This window comes from Sinocyclocheilus grahami, unplaced genomic scaffold, assembly GCF_001515645.1.
Source record: "Sinocyclocheilus grahami isolate Dianchi unplaced genomic scaffold, SAMN03320097.WGS_v1.1 scaffold1025.1, whole genome shotgun sequence".
Lineage (NCBI taxonomy): Eukaryota > Metazoa > Chordata > Actinopteri > Cypriniformes > Cyprinidae > Sinocyclocheilus > Sinocyclocheilus grahami.
Genome location: NW_015506204.1, coordinates 41732 through 57451, shown reverse-complemented (window position 1 = coordinate 57451; position 15720 = coordinate 41732). Strand labels below are relative to the sequence as shown.

The window sequence follows — 15720 nt, the reverse complement described above, 5'->3', positions numbered from 1 at the left end:
GACGTGAATTTACTTTTGCTTCAGCCTGAGGTTTCTTCATTACACCTGTTGGTGTGAAAGGGCTTTTATATTTGCTATAAATAGAACTTCTTCTATTAAAAACAATCAAGCCCTGCTTAAAAAGTAACGCAAAAGTAATAGAACTCATTACTTTCCATAAAAAGTAACCAAGTAACGTAATTCGGTACTTTTTAGGGAGTAATGCAATATTGTAATGCATTACTTTTAAAAGTAACTTTCCCCAAAACTGCCTGTGATAACCAACTTCATGTCTGTGCATCTCAGACGCACCTGTATCTGTGGGGCTTCTTGACGCCACCAGTAGAGGGCGCGCTCTTCCTAGCGGCTTTGGTCGCCAGCTGTTTCCTTGGCGCCTTTCCTCCAGTTGATTTACGCGCGGTCTGCTTGGTACGAGCCATTGTTTCTCAGTCTCTGGAATTAAAAACAAACACACTTAAATACGGAATTTTTCCCATTTTAAAAATTAAACTCAAACGGTGACTTAAAATGGCGGTATCATCCGGGTCTTTCGCTTTGCTTTTACCACTTCCGCTCCAGAGCCGCAGCTGCTTAAAAGGACATAACATTTCACTTCACACGGATATACAACGTTAAGAGCCTACAATACATTTTAAACTATATAAAGCAGCTAAATTTCACGCACAGCTGGTCTTGGAGAACCAAACGAGCGCCGCATACGTATATCTGCATCAGATAGAAACGCTTCTTATTCGGTGACTCCGGCATCAGCCTTCCTCTGCAGCAGATACGGTTCCCCCTCAAATGCTGCAGATTCAACCTCGTCCCACCACGAAACTCACCCTCAACCAGAAATATGGCAGTTGCATAATTCAGAAACAGCGGGAAAATATGCAGGGGCGCAAGGGAAAGTTATTTGAACGCAGCATCGTAACCGGCAACTCGACCTCTTCAAGAACAAGCTCAACAAACCTTTGTCCAAAATGGCGGGCAAAAACGTAACGTTACATTGACAAACAAGCAGAGAATTATCAGATGCCACATATTGCTTCAAAGCCCGCCAAAAAGCCACACATTTAACATGTCTAAAACGCCACGTGATGTTTAAACGAACTTCGTTCAAGACCAAGAGTGTTTGAAACACTAATCCAAGCTAACAAATTAGCCAGCAAATGATTCATCAGTAACTGTTATGCAGGAGAAAGAGAAAATCCGATCAGCTCTGCAACGTTAACTGACGATTTGTTTTCTTTTAAGTTAGCTCTAGACAAACTGCTATTATTAATGTCTAATGCCAACATATCTACAAAATAATTTGACTTACTCAAACCTCCTTGAACCACAATCTCTCCCACGCAGTAAGTATCTCGTATTTGAAAATATGAGGGTCGGGCTTCTATTTATATATTTCTACGGCTCGTCGCTTAGACACGCCCACAAGGTACGTTTTCGTATCTCATTGGTTTAACACAACACAAGCTCCTCCTCTACGCTGTTTCGCTTTATTTACCTTTTATAATAGGACACGCTCTAATTTTTGGATATTTCTTTTGTCCTGCAACTGAACATTTTATATTTTATGTGGATTTTAAACATCAATATATAACGTAGAATACATACAAAAGATTTGCAATAGATAAAACGGATGATGGAGAAATATATACTTGAAGTACACTTTTCACTTAATTTGTTTGCGTATTGTTTTGCCTACATTTAGGAACTTGTTTACGTACTTTTTTCACATAACTTAAAAGCCATACACTGCCTTTCAAAAGTTTGGGATCAGTAAGATTTGTAATGGTTTTTAAAGAAGTCTCTTCTGCTCATAAAGGCTGCATTTATTTGATCAGAAATACCGAAAAAACGGTAATATTGTGAAATATTGAATTTTAAAATAATGTTTTTCTATTTGAATATACTTTAAAATATAATGTATTCCTGTGATATGTGACCCTGCCTGTGAAAACCCAGCTAAAGTCATTTTTTTTGTTATTTACTGTTTTCTACATAACATCATCCTTCATAAAGATGTAGAACATTCTGTGAAAATATAACCTTTATATATTTAATATTGGCTGAGTAAGGCCATGTCAAAGATTTAAATCATAGTGAAATTAATGGTTGAAATCAAACTTTGATGCTTGTTATCTCAGAATTAGATTGAGACTTTAGCCTGGATTTCACAGACAGGGTCACACACACATATACATATATATAGTGGTCTATAAAGTACCCGAGAGCCATACTCAAGTAAAAGTACAGATATCTTACTAGAAAATGACTTTGGTAGAAGTTGAAGTCACCGTTTAGAATATTACTTGAGTAAAAGTCTTAAAGTATGTGATATTTATTCATTTTGTATTTTTGGGTAAGAATAAGAAGCACTTCATCCGGTACTTAGTTTCTTTCATTCCAACATAAGAAAACATTTCTGGAATCTGCATCTGAAGTTATATTTAGATGTATTTACACAGTTTAATGTATCTCAGAGGGGACATGGATGCATTTAACCTGCAGTTACAGATGAATAAATAATATTTAGTTTTTAACATAAAACGTTGAACACTGTTATTTGAAATGATTTTAAAACGTGAAAAAAAAGAGTCGAAAAATCAGCATATCAGAATGATTTCTGAAGGATCATGTGACACTGAAGACTGGAGTAATGATGCTGAAAATTCAGCTTTGTATCACAGAAACAAATTCTATTTTAAAGTATATTAAAATAGAAACCCATTATTTTAAATGTTAATAATATTGTACAATATTACTGTTTTTTTCTGTCAAATAAATGCAGCCTTGGTGAACAGAAGAGACTTCTTTAAAACATATGAAAAATCTTACTTTTCCCAAACTTTTGAATAGCAGTGTACATTTAATTGCAACTCAAACCACGGAGAAATGGGCTTACATCCGAAAGCAGTTACACTTTTGGAATTAAAATATATATAAATGCCTACTAAATAAGCATTGTTTTGTGTTTTTGCATTTCTGAATAATGTTGTCGAACAACATGTCAGAGTCTTGTCAGTCACTAGGTTTGTGAGAGGGATCGTTGCATTACGGCAGCATGCTCATTGTCCTCTATTCGTTTGTCCCGCCAGTTGCTCATATTGGCCTTGCAGCGGCGCGCGAGAGCATGAGTAGACGAGAGGGTCCCCGCGCACGCGCTATTATTGTTTTGACTGAAAATGCCGTCGGTTTCGAAAACGGCGGCGAGCGCTTCTCCTCAAACCGAGAAACCTACCCACTATACGTAAGTAAAGCAAACATTAAATAGATGTAAATACGTCTCAGCGGAACGTGATGACTCTTCGATATTCGACTGTCGGATTTGTATTAGAAACGATGCTGTTTCCTCTCCCCCTGTGCGTTTTAAAATGGTGCTTTTCCTTTTGTAAATTCTTCCGAATGCACGCGGCTCTCACAAATCAATGTTAATGAAATCAACATTCTCATCCGCTCTAAACACTGCATTGTTTTCCGTATCGAAGCTTTAGTCGCGCTATGTGCCTTTTAAAACTTAAGAAAGTGCTCTTCGGTGCCCAAAGGCTGCTTGTGTGAATGCTTGAAGACATGTACATTGCACAGCAGTGAGACGAGCGAGTCGAGACGCTAGATGTAGCTAGCAGGCTGGTTTGTTAGCTGTATCCGCCTCCTTTCTCGGCCTGTGTTTCTTACTCTACGCTCTTTTCCCGCCGTACGCACCGTTGGCTTGAATGGAGCGTACGTCGAAGATTGTACGTAACTCTGAACGCTAATCGCGGCGTACTTGGCGTAAGCTTCTAATGTTGTAGTGGCGAGCCTTAATAAAGGCTACAGCTGATGCAGTGAATTTAGAAAACAATAAAACACATTCCGTTCCCATTTAGATGTTTATAAACACATGAAACGAAGATTGTATGTTTACATTTGCTGAAAAGGGGGTTCATCACGTAACATATTTACCTAGGGCTAGTTTTTGTTGTGGAATGGTAGCGTATAAGAAACTACGCAGTGTAAACAGCCTCCAAACTTTGAACGTAGTTGGACACTACTGCGTCTGATTCTGTCTATACTGCTTTATTTGGCGCGGGGGTGGTTGATTGTAAAGATTCTGACCGTGCCTTTTTCATTTTAATTCTAGATATTTGAAGGAGTTCAGGACCGAGCAGTGCCCACTGTTTTTGCAGCACAAATGCACACAGCATAGACCCTTTACGTGTTTCTACTGGCATTTTCTAAATCAGCGAAGACGGAGACCCATACGAAGAAGAGAGGGGATTTTTAATTACAGCCCAGATGTATATTGCACGAAGTATGATGAAACAACAGGAATATGTCCCGATGGAGACGAGTAAGTAACTGCTTTCTTTCATTTATACTGCAGTTGGGAAGTCATTGTAGTCATGTTTTCGCGCCAGTGCACGTTGTAGATTATTTTGCATAGGCAATGTTACTGTTTGTGCTTGGGTTGCTCGAAACGAAGACTGTTTTAATAATTATGATATATATATATATCACAACGCTGATTTCTTTTGGAAATGCATACGCTGTGTGAATCAGATTTTGACATTTTTTTGTAATCATGAGCATGCTGTAGTGTTATTTTTGGACTCGTCTTATTGTTCTGTGTAGCACACGCCCTTTTAAAAACGCAGTGTAGCAGACTGATGCCTTTGCTAATTCACTATAGTGTTTACTCTGTTAATGTTTTACTCCCCCGTGTATATCGGAGATTGGCTATTAGATATATCGCTTTCTAGTCTTTTGCTGGTGTTGTGTTTCGCTCGATGTGTGTGTATTTCCACTTTTGACTGATGACTCGTCTCTCAGTTCCCAGTTTCCCTGTGTGTAGCAGAAATGTATAGCTTCGGTTTGGAAATGAAGGTCAGAAGGCTGATGGTGGAGAGTCGTGTTTGTTGCCTTCCTTGTGTATTGCGCTCAGAGAGGCTAAAGACACGCCCCCTGTTCTCTGGCTTGTGATTGGCTCTCCGGTGCACGTACACTTTTCTGATTGGCTCACTGCTGTTACAATGTTTACGAGCCCTCGCTTGGTAAAAACTCGTGTGTTTACAAATGTCTAGTTATGTCCCAGTTTTAGTCCAGTTGTATATTTTGTTCTCTGCCGATTCGTTTGACTATCAATGAAAACATTGTGCTCAAGATAGAAGATTCAATTCTTTATTTATTCAATTTATCCATAATATTTGAATATTAACAGGGGTTGTTTTAAATATGTGCTGTTTGTTTGTGGTTTAGCTTATGTTAGTTTCTTATTCATTAAATGGAAACAGCTAGTTTTGCTGGAATTGTGCGATAGTGGCTCTATAAATGGATCAGATCATTACTGTGGTGTCCAGGTGTTACTACTGTTAGTCAGGTGTCATATGTGGATTCTTTCCCAGTTTTTCCCATAAGATTGTTTTGGAGCTCTAACCAAAAACAATGGCATGGCAACTTTGATGTATGATGTCAGGTGATATTTCTGATATAGTTATATATTTCTGTGAGACATCTCGGTCAACATTTTGAATGTAAATGCATTATAGCTGCAATTTATTTTAAAACATTGTTTTTACTAGTGATTGTACAACACTAGTCATTGTATAATTCGTTTTTATTGTTGATTCACAATATATGGGTAGACTAGATAATGTAGATTATCTGCCAATAGGAGAAATAATGGTATTGTTCAATATTTAGTTGTAGATGCTTTATATAAGTTGTATAGTATGTTTTATATTATTTTACACCTGTTTATTAATAGAGGACCCACATATATTATAGGATTTTTCTCATCTCATTCACTTTAAAATGTGTATTTATTCTTTCATATATTTCATTCCTTACATAACAATGTAATGATGTCTACAAAATTTGCATTATAACATTTATATGAAATTTACAAAATCAGTTTATTTTGGTTAGACAAAATTAATGTATTTATTTTCTTTACTTACTCCTGTACTGAAGGATACTGGTTTATTATTATTGTTTTGTTTTATTATAATATAACTCTTATTAAAAATGGTTTGTCCTACGTCTCTGCTGAGTCTCCCCGACAATTTATGTCACACAGTTTTAGTATAGGCATAGATCACACACCTTCATTCATCGTTAACAGCCATCCTATGATGACATCATTGCTGTTTCCATAGTTACTGTTGCTAACTGAACAAGATGCAGTTGCTATATTTGATAAGATTATTGGGTGTGTAGCATTTTCGGTATAAATCTGCTCTCTTCCACGGAGCTGTTTGGATTGTCACGGCCCCGTTTTCTGTGTGCCTTAAATCCTTTCTTTCAAAAATAAACATCTATTTCTTATAAATGCCTGTTTCTCTTAATCTCATCATTTGCATTATATGTTGTCATTCATCAGCAGTATGCATTATTCTTATTGCACTCAAAAATGCAGCCAGCTGAAAATGGATTTAGTTATTTTTTAGATTCTTGTGCTGTGCTGACAATGCCAAGCATGCACTATAATGTTTCATAATTTCATAGAGGCATTGCTCTCCTTTACACTATGTATGTGTACTGTCTGCCAATGTATCTTGCAAAATAACTTCCAGCCGGGAAGTATTTCACAAGTGTTTGACTGTTTTAAAGTTGTGAAAGCTCAGCATTTGCAGTCACATCGATGCTTGTTTCCCTTGATGCCTCTTTATGCCTTTTTTATTTTACATGCTATGTTTAACAGTAAATGTAAGAGGCCAAAACTGTATTAGTATATTTGTTGATGTATTTTAACATATGTTTGCAAGTGTACTTCATTTACTCTTATCAATTTCATTTTGTTTCTGAAAATAATATTATTATTTATAATAAGTATTATTTAGAGTATTTTGCTAGTAACAGAATGAGTGCTTGGACAGCAATGTTGATTATCTATTTTAGCATAAAGCAATTATAACATTTTGTTGTCTGTTTATATATCCGTCACTCATATTGTGATTTATTTGAAATAGATGTCAGGCAGGTAAGTACAAGCTCCAACTTCCAATAGAATAGTTAAGTTATTTTGTGACAACAAAATGCAATAATGTGTTTGTATCCAATATCTTTTTTTCTACTATTTTCTGTGGCTTCAGGCAGTGCAGTAAAGCAGGCAGTGACACAAGCCTTGTGCAGTATTTTGAAATAAAGCATTCCAAGAGAGCACTCATTGGGAATGAGTTTTACTGTTGTTGTTGTTGTTTTACATTTATTTGTAGTGCTTTGCATTACTTTCACTTTGTTGTTACCAAATTCACAGAGAAATGCACCGACCTGTACATGTTTGTGATATATTTATTTATTTTAAATGAAAGTATCAAAATATATTTCTTTCATTGAGCATGTTCACTGATGAGCAACACTGGTGCTTTTCTTCTCACAGTTGCCCTTACTTACACCGGACCACCGGTGACACAGAGCGCAAGTACCATTTACGCTACTACAAGACCGGCACCTGCATCCATGAGACAGATGCTCGTGGACATTGTGTGAAGAACGGCCTCCACTGCGCCTTCGCTCATGGACCACACGACCTTCGGCCACCAGTTTATGATATCAGGTAGCATATTTTCCCTTATCAGTGCTTTTAGCAAAGAGGCTGTCAATTTAACATGTTAAATTAATGTAATTAATAAAATAAATAAATAAATATGCAAACGATCATGCCCCCGACTCATGCATTAATGAGGAATATTCCCACAGTCAAAGCAAGTCCACTGTCAGCACAGCTAGCTACTATACGAAACACGCTAAATCACACATACCGAGAGCAGGCAGCCCAGAACGAGTGACCCTATATCTACCTCAGATTAACTAAATCAATTTATTTTCATTTATTTATTGCTTAAACTGTTTTCAGCATTGATAATAATAATGAGAAGAAATGTTTTTGAGCATCAAATCAGCATATTAAAATGATTTCTGAAGGATCATGTGACACTGCAGTCTCGAATAATGATGCTGAAAATTCAACTTGAACATCACAGGATTAAATTGCATTTTAAAACGGATTCAAATAGAAAGCGGCTATTTTAAATTATAATAATATTTCACACAATTGCGTTTTTTATCGTATTTTTGATCAACTAAATTCTAGGTTACCATAAGAGACTTCTTTTTAAAATTCTTATCGAGTGTTTACCGAATGGTTGTGCAGTTACAATATTTAATAATTTAATGTACATAGTTGATAGTACATAATAATGTTTGTGTTTCTTAGAGTAAAAGGGAAAGCTTATACTAAAGAGCAGTTGTCGGAAAAGGAAGCTATTTGGCTTGTGGCACTCAAATTCCTGTTTTTCAGTGGCGGGGGAAGTTCTGCCAGGATTCCCAACCCCCAACTAGTATAAAAGCTGTGAATCCCCAAATAACAGCAGTTTGCTCTAGACATTGTTTTGTTATGACAATTGCATTCAGTTGCAAAAAGCTTTCGTCGCTGCACAAGTTTTCAGCTGATTAACACCATAGGTATTTACATATGTATTCAGTTCATAAGAGAGCAGTCAGAGTGCTTATTAGAGGGTGCTTAACCTAATTTGCAAATATATACCGTATTTGTTGTTTTTCTAATGACATCAATTACACCTGCATTGATGAGCAGTCTGCACAACATAGCCACAAATAGTTTGATCCTGGCCTGGAAATGTGGCTTACCAGTGATTAAATAACAAGAAATGTGCCATCTCAGCAGTTGCCTAGCAACGTGTATGTGGAAATCGCTGTTACATCAAGGGCGGTCTTGTTTTGTTTTTTTTTTTACATCTACCATCCGGAGTTGGTGTTGGTCCTGTTGAATGGGTGGGCTGACTTGCATAATTATGTTCACAGAGAGATCCAGGCACAGGAAGCTCTGCAGAATGGCCAGTTGGGATCTGGGGAGGGAATTCCTGACCTGCAGCCGGGTGTGCTGGCCAGCCAGGCCATGATTGAGAAGACCTTGAATGAGGACCCACGCTGGCAAGGTGACACAAAGCCTTCCCACACAAATGCAAGCCCAGTATAACAGAAATAAAATTAGGTTAATCAAAGACTTCAGTAGTAACGGTCACAAAAACGACAGGTCAACTCATCTTCAGTCTCTGTTCCCCTTTTCTGCAGACACCAATTTTGTTTTGGCCAACTATAAAACCGAGCAGTGCACCAAGCCTCCACGTCTATGCAGGCAGGGCTATGCCTGTCCCCACTATCACAACAGCAGAGATAGGAGAAGAAATCCCAGAAAGTTCAAATACAGGTGAGATGGAGACACTTCAAATTGCAAATATTCACAAATAAAACAAAGGTCGACACACTGACATCTAAAACACATTTGGGAGTGGAAGTGACATTATTTGGGAATATTTAGTATTTCTAGATTTTTTTTGTGCTTATTATTTGTTATTTTGGTTGGTCATATTCAAGAATAAAATAGAAAAATAATTAGTTTCATTTCAGTGCATCAATATTTTTTTTAACATAAAACTCAATCCCCCTTGGATGTCTTGGCAGGTCAACGCCCTGCCCGAGTGTAAAGCATGGCGATGAATGGGGCGAACCCTCCAAGTGTGAGAGTGGGGACAGCTGTCAATACTGCCACTCTCGCACTGAACAGCAGTTCCACCCAGAAGTGAGACCGCCACACCTTTACAACACTGAACTTGAGTGATTAACTTATAATTTATTTGATTTACGTTATTTTTATTATCTCACCAACTTCTATCTTTGTTTCAAGATTTACAAATCTACGAAATGCAACGACATGAGGCAAACTGGATACTGTCCAAGGGGTCCATTCTGTGCTTTTGCACATGTGGAAAGTAAGCATGTTTATAATGATGATTGTTTGCAATGTGTTGAAGTGAAATACCTGCAGTGCAGTGATTTCATTGAGTTCACGTGTGGCTATAAGATAGATCGAAATAAAACCGAAAGCACATTATGACTTAGTTTGATTTATCAAATCACAAAGGCTGTGATTCAATTAAATATATTCAATATTCAATGATATTCAATTAAATATATGTGCTGCGTGTTCTTTTTCACGCGAGCAGCTCATGATCCGGTGTTTTAAGTGTCTCACAGCAGCTTGATTCACAGTAAATGCTGCTCAGTACAAACTCATCTCTGCATCTGCTATGAGTTTGCTTTGCTTGTAACGTGCATTTGGGAACACAGCATGAACCAACCGTCTTCCCAAACTTGTAATGAGAAGCACTTATAAACTTGATGTTGTCAACAAAAGAGACGCTCCCTGCGGTTCTCTGCAAAAAATAAAACCTGGGTGGTTTATCATTTGAAAATGAAGAAAATAATAAAAATAATTTAATGAAAAAAAAAAACTTTGTAAGTTACTAATTATAACTCTTTCTTTGTACAGAAAGAGAGCAAAGAACATTTACATTATCAAAGAACATTATCATTGACTTCAGTCTAGCCAGAGTTCAAACACTCACAAAAACTCCCATTATAATCACTGAAGCTGTTTACACTGACATTAATATCTTACTTACATCGTACACACATCTGCACTTTGTTGTTTCTGATGAGAGAATTCGCCAGAGAGCAGAATTAAGTCAACGAGCGCACTCTGAACAAAACACTGGCGTTTCACCGATGACTCCCCTGAACACTTCTGATTGGCCATTGCATTCATAAGATCAACAGTATCATGTGTGATTGGTTATAATGTGAGTCTCTGGCTCAGTGCCAGCCAAAGTGCAAACTTAGATTTGAATTTAACAGCTGATGATGTGCCGCACTGACTGATCTAATCAAACCGGTGTAATCATATCAAATATAAAACATATTATTCGGCTATTTTTTGTCTTTTGGAAGCTGCATTCAAAATCCACTTGGCCCAAAAATCTGAGGGGGCACGTGCCCCCTCCGTTTGAATGGGCATGATGCCTCTGATCTGAACTGTGAATCATGTTTTTTACAGTCATTTTACAGTTTAATATGTTACCATAGACATTGCCCTACCCCACTCATATGGTATTAATTTTATTTGTGCAGGTCTTTTAAAAAATGGTCTAAAAAGTTTTAAATTTGAGCTTAAAAATCCTGCAGATACCCTGAGCCTGCTTTAAATATCAAATCCAAATTTTTTGCCATTTGCCATTTGATTTCCCCCATCAAATCTAAAGACTATTTATGTGTGTGTGTGTGTGTGTGAAGGAATTCCTTCCACAGAGGAGACTATGAGCACGCTGCTCACAGCAATGCAGTCGTGTTCTCAGTCCAAGCTGGGCTCTCTGCAATATCCAGAGTGTACAGTCAACGAGTGGAGCGGCAACATGAATTCCATCATCAGCAGCGCCAGTAACAATGGCCAGACAGGAAATGTATGTTTGCATTCACCTTCTCACACTTGTCTTGCATCTGTCTTACATCTGTGGTAGAGAAATGTGCTTACTTTAGGAAGGAGTTGATTGTTTCGTTGTTAGAGCTACTGTTTTTCTTTTCATTTCAGCAGTTTGATTTTATCGATTTTGGTTTGCTTTGCATTCTTTTCTGCTTTATTGCAGTCTGTGTTGTAAAGGGAGACTAACTCAAATTCAAATCAGGCCTTTATACTCAAATGCATCTTGATTCACATTAGACCAAAAATTTTACTTGATTGAGCTTACTGTGCGCTAAATCCTCTCACATTTGGATCTACCTAATCAACAATGAAAAGTCACCTATTTGGCTCCAAAACCACGTTTTTAAGCTCATTTGTGCTTTTCTTCTTCAGGTATCATGCTCTAATAGTCCAACTGTAACACCAGGCTCAGGAAGTTCTTTGTCCCCAATTGGACCCATCAGCAGGCCAAAATGCTTTACTAATGGTAGCTTTTGTTCAGAGTCCACCACGTCCAGTGTTTCCTCTCCGACGTCTAACTATCCCAAAGCTCCGGGTTTTGAACGGGAGGATCAGGTACACATGGCCGTTTTCTCTAGCCCTTTTTAAAGGGACCTCCTGCAGGACTGCAGGCATGACACACACTGCAAGCTTTCCCTTTCTTTGCCCTTGGGTCATTTCATTTGTTTTCACCACTTTTCGCTTGTGTGTTTTTTTTTTTTAATGGTTTGTTGCCAAATGAAAACTACTTGTCTTTAGTTGTCGATATTCAGTTGTTGTTGTTGAAAAGCTTCACTTCAGTCTTTGAGATTGAGGGTGTGGCAACACTGTCTGCGCAGGTATTAATACATTGGCATTGAAATATATTACACGTTCACTTTTTTCATTTATCATTCATGTGCTAAGCTCTAAAATAATTTTAATGTTGTAGAGATTGGAGAACAAAACCCAGAGGCCACGTGACCATGTTGTGGTAATCATAAAATATAAAAATGAAGCACGCTGTAATGTTATACTGTCAAAAACAACTTTAAAGGGTGTTTTACCCTTTTTTTGTTTTTTTTCCTGAGCAGGTAGAAATTCTCTACATAATAACACCCCTGGTTGCCTTAACAACATCAGGTCACATGATAGGATGCGTTCTCTGATTTCAGGCAAAGAACCAGAAGAGCCAGTCTGGGGAAAATAATCAAAAGTTAATGGACCAAGACAAGCAGGTAAAGCAACCTAACCTTATTTAAAAAAAAAAGTTTTTGTGAAAAGTTGTCTGTAAGGTCTGAAATAAATAAAAAGTTAAATATATATTCTCATTTATTAACTGAGAAAACTTAAAAAATGTTGACAGCTAACTGAACTAAATTAATTAAAGGGTGCTTTCACACTTGGTTCGACTGCCTGGTCTGAACCCGAGTTCAGTTATGTGCTCCACTCATATACCGTTCATGCTCATCGGAACAGCAAAGTCCACTCAAAAATCAAGCCGACAGGAAACATCGATGTAGTACAGTATTGTTTCTGTTTGCAATAGCCCTACTGTAAAATACACTGATTGAGCAAAACTTTGTTTAATTACCATTATAACTAGCTATCTCACAATGTTTACATATGAATAAAAGCCTACATTAAAATCTGTCATATAAATTGGTCTCTTCATTTGAAATTAGCCTACTGAATGCCACCATAGATAGACACATTTTTTTGTATATTAAAAATATCTGTATGACATTTTATTCTGCAGTTCTTCCCTGTTGTACCGAATATCTATTCTTTTCAAATTATCACATCGAAGTTAGAAATTCAAATATTGTGACAAAATTAAATTTGTAGGGTGCCACAAATTTGTTAAAATTTCCAAAGGGTGCTGCGACTAAAGAAAGGTTGGGAAACACTGATTTAGAAGACGAAAACCAAACAAAGTTAAGTCTGACACAGAGAAAGGGACCGATGGCCGACCAGTCGGGGTTCGTCTTTATTTAAATTTATGTGTGTGTACTTCTAACATGTTTGGTTGGTAAAATAAATGGGTTACACTTTACTTGAAGGGGTGTGCATAAGACTGACATGACACCTTCATAATCATAACATGACACATACATAATCATGACATGACATGTCATGAATATGAAGGTTTTTTAGTGCATGTTTATGACAACTGTCATTAAGTGTCATTCGCTCAGTTATGTAATTTTTAATGCAAAGATGACATTGTTTGAGATGTCTTTGTTATGGGCTATGGTTAGGGGTAAGGGTAGGGGTAGGGTTAGGTCAAATAATATCATATTTACATTAAAAATGACATAACTAAGCGAATGACACTTAATGACAGTTGTCATAAACATGCATAAAACCTCCTTCATATTCATGACATGTGTCATGTCATGATTATGAAGGTGCCATGTCAGTCTTATGCACACCCCTTCAAGTAAAGTGTTACCAATAAATGTTGTAAATTCAAATAAGAGCGTCTTCCGTGTCTGGAATGGATGTATTCTTGAGTCTATAAGGTAACAATAATATAATAAGATAACCTTGTTTGAAATGGGTTTGGCTAAAAGAAAATTTTGGTTTCGTCTATACTACTAGGTACTTATACTATATTGACTGGGTTAAATAGAATTGCATTTCTAAAAAGAGACTAAAATAAAATTGTCATTGACTAAAACTAGACTAAATGTCATCAGTATTCGTTGACTAAAACTAGACTAAAATAGTCATGGATAATTCTGACTAAAATAAGACTAAAATGCTCAGACTTTTAGGTGACTAAAACTTGACTAGACTAAAAAGAGTATGAACATGACTAAAACTAATAAAAACTAAAATGACAGCTTCACACAAAGACTAGACTAAAACTACAATTAAAACAGGCCGCCAAAAACAACACTACAAGGAACCAAAACTCCATCTGTGACAAATAATATTACAAATATTATATGTGTATAATATTACAAATATTATACACACTATAAACATTTATTTTAGTTGCTCTCTCTCCACAACCCGTCCTTCAAATGTGACTGTATTCAGAACAGAACAGGAATGCATAATATAAGTATAAAGCAAACAAAAATTATAGTGGCATTCATTATAAACATGTTTTATACATGTCAAGCTAAACAAAATTATTTAAAGTGAAACAAACTACTGGGGTGAGGGAAATGCGCAATGCTAACAAAGTTGGGCTCATGTACCTCTCTCTTTCAGCACAAAGCCAAATGTGTGCGCTTTGTGCATATTTTGTGAACTTGACATTAATTGCATTATATTAGTCACTTTGGAATATAACTTATATTCTGGAAAACAGTGTACTGACATTACTGAAACAAAAATAAATTAAGGCTAAATAGCAATATAAAAAAAAACTAAAGCACATAACACATGACAAAAACACGACAAAATTACTAAAAATTACACCAAATACACCAAATAATGTTCTTTTTAGCAGCATCATATGACCCCTTTAAAATTAAAAAATAAAAGCAAAAGCTAACTCATAATATCAACAAGTACTATAGTAGTTTATTTAAATGATACTAAAATAAAAGTGGTCTTAAAAACAAATTCTAATTATTTTTTATTTTTTAATAATTAATTATTATTTTTTAATTTCTAAATTAATATTCTTTTTGGGGGAGCATGAAGGCAGAAATGTCAACAGCTGGTAATAGAAATGTCCTAAAATCATAATCAATTTATTGATTATATTAAGTATTATGTACTTTGGCAGAATTACATAATACATGCACTTTTACAAGTAGTTTGAACTGAAATGTGTGTTGGCAGTGTGTGTACACAACCACCCTATAATGATAAAAATCCACCCAGTTTTTTTTTGTTAATCTACAAAATTTTTTACCCCTTTCTCAAATCGAGCCAATCTCAGATGTCTGTCTGTGTGACGTCACACAGACAGGCCCCTCCCACGATAGTTTGATTGACAGTGGCGTTTCAGCACAGACTGGACTGGTGTCTTACCTTAGACCCGGCCCCGAGTGAGCCGTCATCAGTCCGCCATTGTTTCACCGCCAGAGCAGATGTAGACAAGAATGACTCCTAAGCGATTGAGGTCTTCTGTTGTTGGATGTAATAATGCATAGCAGTTGTCGTTTACTCCCGACAACTGAGCCACTGAAGGCAGTGGATTATGTTTGTTTTTGAAGGGAATGCGCCCCTGATCTACATAAATGCGTCTATGTTCGCGCGAACCATTCGTGATCCAGCTTCACCTACAGAAGAAGTGAGTGTAAGGTTTTTTTTAACAAATCTTTGCAAATCGCCTTTCCTAATAATGTGCTAATTAGCCAGTTTCACGATGAATGCAGCTAAAGTAAACAGTCTCTCTGAGAGCAGCTGGGAAGAGAGGGGCGGGGTAGGCAGAGCTCATTAACATTTAAAGGAAAATGCTACAAATCTGCATGCTCTGAAAAGAGCTGTTTTTG

The 15720-nt window shown here is 36.7% G+C and overlaps 2 protein-coding genes across 5 annotated transcripts in view; one reads left to right on the top strand and one right to left on the bottom strand.

Annotated features, from left to right (window-relative positions):
• h3f3a (H3 histone, family 3A) overlaps nt 1-1361 on the bottom strand; it is a 2279-nt gene extending 918 nt beyond the window's left edge. Inside the window, exons 1-3 of one of the 2 annotated variants that reach the window (XM_016251036.1) lie at nt 1304-1335; nt 545-569; nt 292-432 (exon numbers count right to left, since the gene is read on the bottom strand). In XM_016251036.1, the coding sequence (XP_016106522.1) occupies nt 292-419 (128 nt within the window). In that variant the 5' untranslated portion in view covers nt 420-432; nt 545-569; nt 1304-1335. Of the gene's footprint in view, nt 1-291; nt 433-544; nt 570-1303 lie in introns of both variants that reach the window. The other variant, XM_016251037.1, reaches the window with a different exon arrangement.
• Nucleotides 1362-3093: 1732 nt separating this feature from the next.
• The window catches only part of LOC107565763 (putative E3 ubiquitin-protein ligase UNKL), an 18948-nt gene continuing 6321 nt past the window's right edge, over nt 3094-15720 (top strand). Inside the window, exons 1-10 of one of the 3 annotated variants that reach the window (XM_016251034.1) lie at nt 3094-3235; nt 4106-4315; nt 7343-7519; nt 8788-8921; nt 9058-9193; nt 9448-9565; nt 9671-9755; nt 11116-11282; nt 11675-11857; nt 12436-12498. In XM_016251034.1, the coding sequence (XP_016106520.1) occupies nt 3171-3235; nt 4106-4315; nt 7343-7519; nt 8788-8921; nt 9058-9193; nt 9448-9565; nt 9671-9755; nt 11116-11282; nt 11675-11857; nt 12436-12498 (1338 nt within the window). In that variant the 5' untranslated portion in view covers nt 3094-3170. The remainder of the gene's footprint in view (nt 3236-4105; nt 4316-7342; nt 7520-8787; nt 8922-9057; nt 9194-9447; nt 9566-9670; nt 9756-11115; nt 11283-11674; nt 11858-12435; nt 12499-15720) is intronic. The other 2 variants (XM_016251033.1, XM_016251035.1) reach the window with 2 other exon arrangements.